This window comes from Excalfactoria chinensis, chromosome 2, assembly GCF_039878825.1.
Source record: "Excalfactoria chinensis isolate bCotChi1 chromosome 2, bCotChi1.hap2, whole genome shotgun sequence".
NCBI lineage: Eukaryota > Metazoa > Chordata > Aves > Galliformes > Phasianidae > Excalfactoria > Excalfactoria chinensis.
In genome coordinates, this window is record NC_092826.1 from 58,841,076 (window position 1) to 58,848,648 (window position 7,573).

The following is a 7,573-nucleotide window of genomic DNA, read 5'->3' on the forward strand; positions in this document are numbered from 1 at the left end:
TGTGTTTTAGTCAGGTGAAATAGGCTGAGTGCTGTTTTAACTCAACTCCTATAAACAAAACTTTTGAAGTGGATTAAAATCTTAGTCTTTGAGTTCCTTGGAATGAGGGTAAAATAATAATAATAATAATAATAATAATAATAATAATAATAATAATAACAATAATAATAATAATAATAAAGTGGACTTGGACACAATCCTTGGTAGTGTATAAATACTTGAAAGGGTGCTTATATATAACCAAATATATATAACCAAAGTACACTGTTTTATAAAAAACTGAGCATAATGCCAGGAAACATTTATTAAGATGACTGAAAAGTATCTAGTAAAAGTTGATCATAATGACTATCACATGTGAGATTATTAATTCAATCTGTCTAATTGACATATGCAAAATAATATTCATTTAGAAATTTAAAAAGAACAAGAGGAACTACTAACAACTTTGGGTAGTATTTTCTAGTACAGACAGATGGCACTCATCTCTTTTTTCCCCCAACTTTATTGTCACCTCCACTTTTATAGTGTTAATAATAAATGGATTGTCTACTAATGAAATTTCTTCTTTTCAGCTTTTGTTATAATTTTGGTTAGGTGTTATGCCATTCTGCATGAAAGACAGATGTTATAGTTTTATACTGAAGATTTCTCCTGCAGGAGCTTGTCGCAATTGTTTTAGGACGCATTTTGAAAAGTTTCAGTCATGTTACTAAATGTCCTTCCCTCTCAGAAAAAAAAAAGAATATTTTTCTTTGAGACACTGAGGTAAGATATAATAAGTATTTATTCAGGTGTGAGGTTAAAAGTTTGTTATGCTAAGCCATCTACATTATGCAAAGCTACTGTGGAAAATGTTTTGTTGCACATCAAATTGAGAGACCATAGAATTCCAGGAAGAAATCCATAATTCCAGGAATTATTTAGATGCTTACAAATGCTAAATTTCAAGTAGGCCAAGACATGTACAACCAAGTTCCCAACAAAGCCAGTGGTAAAAATACCAAACCGCAAAGCTTGGCCATTTTTTCTGTGTATTTGAAAACCCTTATTGGTAAAGCTAACCTAGCCCTGCTTAGATTTAACCTTGTGCACATTGGTTTCCCTGTACAAATCTAGACAAAGAGACTTGGCCCTTTTCTGATTTGTCTGTTTGTCTCTTATTCTCATGTTTGAGACATGAAAATCTCTCAGTCAGTCAGCAGTCTGGTATGTGATGTGGTGGAGATTATGTGAGCAGAAAACATAGCCTCAGAGATGGCATGTGAATAATTGCTGCTGAGCTGCTGGAGATGCCAATCTGGCACACAGGATGGTGCCTGTTGAAGAGTGCAGCCGGAAAAGTCATCATTCCCTTCCTCGTCTTTTCTGTACACTGGGTGGGAAGACTCCAGTACCCATTAGGCTTTTTGTTCACTATCACTATCACTCATAAGCAGCTGTCACATATCGTGTTTTCCATCCTTTCAAGCATCAGATGTGGTACTACTGAATAGCTGCAGTGCATTGATTCTGGAGCAGTGGTTACACAGGGTTGCTGAGTGACTATTAACAGTGGCAGGTCGACACAATTCATCCCAGTATTACTCCTGAGGGGGTCCTCAGTAAAGAGGCAGAATGATTTTTGAAGTTTCTTTTTCTATCTTACTGCCAAGAGCTTCCAAATAAAACCCCTATTGCTCCTGCTATTAGAGTGGAGGCTGGCGCTATGCACTTGTGGAGACTTCACTGAGCTCAGCGTGGATTCTGGCATTTCAAAGCTAGCGCTGTTCGATGCGTAATTCAAGCAGAAAAGTGCTTACACCCATTGCCCTGCTGTGGGCCAAGCCAACTGCCCTGAAGAATTTACAGCCTTTAGCATTTCATAGCTACTTAGCTTTAAGCATGACTCCTTCTGACCCCTGGCCCTCCCAGGCTGGAATAGCAGGCCGTTCAGTACCTTACCTAATTGGTAAGGCAAGATAATAATGAGAGTAAAAGAGACGCGAAGACAGATCATGCCTAAATGAACTCAGGGGAGCTTAACCAGCAGGAATAAGAATAACTAAGATCTTGTGTCTATTGTTTGTATAACATCCTGTTTTTATAAATGTGGCTTCCTATCAACACTTCAGTCACACTTATGAACACACAGAAAAGGACGAATACAGATTCTTGTGACACAGTAGGGATGACTGCACAACACAAACTGAGTTGCTGTATATCTTTTCAGAACAAGAAAAAAAAAATCCTGTACACTTTTTCTTTGCCAAGGGTCTCAGTATCAGACTGCAGTATTTTAGAAATGGACAATTTAGCAGCACAAAAAGGAAATAAAAATTCATCTTTGTACATCTAAATTTATTTTAAAACTGACTCTGTAGAGCCAAGATCTGTATAACTCTTGTAAAAGCATTATTCCAGCCTTTTTTTGGATTCCTTAAAAGTGCTTATCAAGATGAATGAGAACAGTGGTGTGTAATTTCAAAAATGTAATTGCTTTTCTCTCCAGCTTTCTCTAAGCATTTTCAAGGTCACCCATAAAAAGGGACAGATAAACCTATAATCCAAGTCTTCTCCTGGTGTTCCATGTCAGTGCACATCACTCCCTGAATAAAAGTCTTGCAATTTTTTGAATTATTCAGCTTCACATTTTTCTCTCTGTAAAGAGAATCTGAAACTCCTAACATTTTATGTACCATGTTGTAACATTAAAAATTATGAGTGACCATGAAGAAAAAGTATACTTCCAAGTATTGTGAAGAACAGTTGGAAAAAAATGAGCAAAAGATAAAAATGTGTCATCCACAACCTTCATAAGTCCCCCCCCCACCCCCCCCCCCCTTTTTTTTTTTCTTTTTCAAACTGACATATAAGGAAAATACCCCCTGAGAGGGGCTGTAAAACTCCAGCTTATATCCCTTACATGCTATCTACAGGCCTAATTGAGAAGGTGGTTGCTTTCCAGTGAATTTGTTCTCTCTGCTCAGGCCACAGCATTCTTACAACAGGATTCTTCTCTGGAGGGTATCAGAAAAGGGGAACTCCATTTCTGCACTATCCCTGTATGCACAGCTGAGAAGCTTCCCAGGACATGATCCCACAGATTGATGCTAATCCTTATGCCACACTATGACAGTGGAGATGGTATGCAGTAGAAAGGGAAAATTGTAGTTGCTGAGGTATGCATTCTTTTTATACATAGAAATTGTGGCCATCCTATAAATACATAGCTTCATGCCATTTCCTTCCTGGAAGTTGTGGTTCTAGATTCTGCTTCATGTCAGTCATCACCAATGGAAAAAGTGAAACTCCTTACAAAAAAAATTCCAGCAACATAAAATTCTCATTTTCATGATGGTTTTCTTAAATCTTATTAGTGTTCCATTGTTGTTAATGTTAGTGTTAGACCTAAATATTATTAATTGCATAGCCCAAGGAGAATCTAGACCATCTTAAAAAGAATGTACTTCACAGCGCATTTGAGTTTTATTTTTGCATTAGTGACAGAGTTCTGGATCCTTGTTGTTACCTTAATCAAGTAACCTTAAGGAATCACGTCCTTTGTAATGTGCTTCCGACGGCCCCGTGGCCAAGTTACGCACTGCTTACACCAATGTGGTGGGTGGTAAAATGGCGTTTAATTAACCTCGTGAGTCCCTTATATAGGGCTCCTATTTCATCTAATACATATGCATTACTGAGCATGGGAAGACCTATCGCGTTACAGCACGAGATCTCGCTGATGCCTAATACAACATTTCCCCCTCCCCATGCTCAATAAAGTCATGTCCCGTTACAACGCGAACGCTAGTCCTAAACCTAATATATAAAAATGTTAGTCTCCATATAAATCTAAAATATATAAGTTATCTAAAAAGTGAGGTAGACAAGCTACAATTCATGCAGAGGTAGGTAGTGCAATGTCTAATAATATTAGTGGTTTTCTAATTATTATATCCAAGGCATCTTGGGTTTATACAGTTCCTTCTTCTTCTTAAAGCTTATCATATATCCGTTGGCACTCCATTTTGTCATTAAATATTCTTTCTATCATACGCTGTAAACAACCCTGGATACATTGAAACACACAAGGTAGGCAAATCATTAAAGCTAAGAAAACTAAAATCCCTATAATTAATACTTTAAGAAACTGTTTAAGCCATGGGCCAATATTACCAAATAGTCCATCCAGCCAGCTGCCGAATGCATCATCAATTGCAATTTTCTTGGTATGCTCTTGCATCCACTCCAACTTCTTATGAATTGAATCACTGTGGTCGCTCAGATTGAAGCAGCACATCCCTTCAAAGTCCTTGCATCCGTGCCCTTGGGCCAGTAGCAGAAAGTCTATCGCAGCTCTGTTCTGGAGAACAGCATGTCTGATGTTATTAATGTCCATCAGGAGTTCCGACAAGACCATTGTGGTGACATTAGCTTCTTTCGCAGACCAACAAGCCAATCTCTCAATTTCTCTCAGCGCCTGGGCTGCAGCTACTCCTGGGGCTAAGATTGACGCAAAGATTCTGGCTGTGGGACCCCACAACTGAACCTCATCCCCACAATCCCGATCCAGATTTTTTATTGATCGTTTCTGGCGTTGCACTCGAACCATGCTTTTCATAACATTAATCACCGCAGAATGATTGGGAGCCAACAGTGTCAATTTTCCCAAATAACACGGACCCCCAACTGGATTCTTTGGTATCCCTTGCCAAGCTCTATCCCCACATATCAAGAATATACCCTTAGGAAGAGCTTTGGCTGTACCATTGCTCCATAATCCTTCCCCAGTCAAAGGTTCCTTCCGAGCACAACAACCAGAGCATGCTAGATTGTCAGGACCCCAATAGCATGAGATATTATAGTTGGACCCGTTAGGATGACGTACCACATGCTTCTGATTGTAAGAGAGCCAATTCCCACCCTCCTTTATGCAATGGTCTGCAAATGCATTCTCGGAGCCATCCCCGGAACAAGGACGAGAGAATCCCTCCACCCTTTCAGCAGAAAAACCACAATATGCCCCTGACAACCTATATGTGTCATATCGAATGGGGTTAACTAAAGTGAAAGTTTCGGATCCAATTCTTCTCTGTAATGGTGTCCTATTCCCAAGCAGGCCCTGCCATACCTTATGATTAGACAATTGACCCGGTGTCTTAAAACCCGAAAAATATAGACATCTAACTGGACGTTCCCACTTCTGAGTTTTCTTATTCCATGTTACATTACCGACTGATTGGGATCCAAGCAGCTGCAACTCTGGTGGATCCCATGGTAGGGAGGTATTCAAAGATCTAATAAGGCATGCAGACATTCTGGCCCAATGAGTGAAGTTAGACTCAAACGCCTTCATAAAGAAAACTGTGCTCACTGCATCTTTCTCGCATTTGTTCTTTCGCACATATCCGTTAAACTCCTCTGGGTCCCACCTGGGTACACCAATAAGGCATGTACTAAACGGTGATGAGGCTGACTGTAAACTCAGGCAGAAATCTTTCTGCCCAGTTCGATTAGACCATGTGACCCAAATATTTTCTGGTTGTGACATGAGATGAGCACCCTCTCCCCCTGTAACAAACACAAATACATAAAAACACACAACAAGCGATACAACAAATGTCCTTCTCGTAGGTACAAGCAGTGGTTCTTTATCTGTTCCTTTCTTCTTTCCTGAAGAGTCACTTCGCGGTTGCGGCTGGCGGGTTCCCATCAACCATGCCTGAGGGGACCCGGGGCCATAAGAGCCTCAAAGGTACCCATAGTCATCGGGGACCTCAAGCCCTTTTTCTCAATTGCCTCTATAAACCGAGTCACTGCTTTCGCTTCCAAAGGCACCCAAACTGGTCCTTTCTTCTGGACGACTATCGGAAACACCGCCCAGTCCCGTTCCTTAAGCCCCAACCCTCTCATTGATTCACGGATATCCGACCAATCGGTGGGCTTGCGAGAATCCTCTCGCTCCTCCCTCCTCCGGGGAGACGCGACCAATTGGGTGGGGGTAGGCGGAACCTTTCGTTCCGCCTCTTTTTCCTCCCCCTTCTGGGGAGGCGGGACCGACAGGGCAGGGGTAGGCATTTCCTTTCTTTCCGTCCCTCTCTCCTCCCCCTTCTGGGGAAACGGGACCGGCAGGGTGGGGGCAGGCAATTCCTTTCTCTCCACCCCTCTCTCCTCCCCCTCCTCGGGAGATAAGACAAACGGGGTGGGGATAGGCAATTTTCTTTCCTCCGCTTTTTTCTCACCCTTCTCGGGACGAGATCCCTCCTCCGGAGGTGGGTCTGGGGGTGGCTCAACGCCTCCACGGCGCGCCTCCCCACACGACTCTCCCTCCCTCGGACAAATTCCATCCCCCTCAGGCGAGTAAAAGCTTTGCAAAGAGGGGTATAGGCGGGGATAATATGGTGGCGCCTCCCCAGATGACACAACTTCCGCCTTCTCTTCCGGAGTTGTTTCGGGCGCGGCCATGGCCATTGTGAAAACGGCCGGCGTGGCCGGCGCCATTTTGGGTGCAGAGTCGCCGCCAGAAAGCGATTCCTCCGCACCCCCCGGGACCCCGGACGTCCCAGTATCCAGACCAAAAACCCCAGTCGCGATGGCCTGGACTTGTTTCTCCTCCTTAGCGGCTTTAAGAGCACCCAGGACCAAACCCCAGGTTTTTAACTCCTCCGCTTTATACTCGTGCATTGCTCTATGGAGCATGGCAGCGGTGAAAGAATCCCACCGCTCCGAATCGAGCAGATTACTAGGGGAGGGTAAAATCTGCGCCACCTCCAAACAGGAGATGACGGCAGCTATATCCTTCTTAGAAGGAACATTTCTAACGCAGTGAGTTTTACAAACTCGTGATACTACCTTAATGACGGAATCCATTGTTTTTTCTGGTGCGCGACACCGTACGTCCTTGCACCCTTTGTATATACTCGAGACCTGTAGTCCCGCAGTCTTCCACGGTCCTCGTTTTCTTACGACCGAACCGCAGGTAGAACATCAGCTGCTTCAATTTCCGCCCACCGAGGCGCTTCTACGGGATCTAACCGTAGGACTTGCGTCCGCCACGCAGTTAGCCGTCGCACACTACCCCCAGGACGTGCCTCAGAGAGGGCACCAAATGTTACCTTAATCAAGTAACCTTAAGGAATCACGTCCTTTGTAATGTGCTTCCGACGGCCCCGTGGCCAAGTTACGCACTGCTTACACCAATGTGGTGGGTGGTAAAATGGCGTTTAATTAACCTCGTGAGTCCCTTATATAGGGCTCCTATTTCATCTAATACATATGCATTACTGAGCATGGGAAGACCTATCGCGTTACAGCACGAGATCTCGCTGATGCCTAATACAACACCTTGTTTAGGTTTATAAACTGCTGGTCCAGTCTCCTGCTGGTCTAGTTCATTCTTTGAACTCATTGGACTGTTCCAAGAGGGATTTCATTTTCAGTGTTATGCAAGGGTAGTAAGGATATTTGGATCATTGTAATTTTCTAAATATTTGTCACTGTTACTGTGTCAGGCTGATTTCAGAGCAAAAATGTGTGATAAATAGAGCTATTTTGTATACAGCTTCTCCGATGTTTTGTAACTGCAGTTTCT

At 42.8% G+C, this 7,573-nt stretch overlaps 2 protein-coding genes across 2 annotated transcripts; both read right to left on the reverse strand.

Moving 5' to 3' along the window:
- Positions 1 to 3,604: 3,604 nt before the first annotated feature.
- On the reverse strand, positions 3,605 to 5,695 carry LOC140247876 (uncharacterized). Its single transcript, XM_072328080.1, has one exon. It carries the CDS (start codon positions 5,693 to 5,695, stop codon positions 3,977 to 3,979), a length of 1,719 nt encoding a protein of 572 aa, XP_072184181.1. The 3' UTR covers positions 3,605 to 3,976.
- LOC140247878 (uncharacterized) lies at positions 5,695 to 6,986 on the reverse strand. Its single transcript, XM_072328081.1, has one exon. It carries the CDS (start codon positions 6,850 to 6,852, stop codon positions 5,695 to 5,697), a length of 1,158 nt encoding a protein of 385 aa, XP_072184182.1. The 5' UTR covers positions 6,853 to 6,986.
- Positions 6,987 to 7,573: the final 587 nt, after the last annotated feature.

Excerpts from the sequence above, each read along its gene's own strand:
- LOC140247878 (XM_072328081.1), bottom strand. The coding sequence starts at position 6,852 with ATGGATTCCGTCATTAAGGTAGTATCACGAGTTTGTAAAACTCACTGC.
- LOC140247876 (XM_072328080.1), bottom strand. The coding sequence starts at position 5,695 with ATGGGAACCCGCCAGCCGCAACCGCGAAGTGACTCTTCAGGAAAGAAG.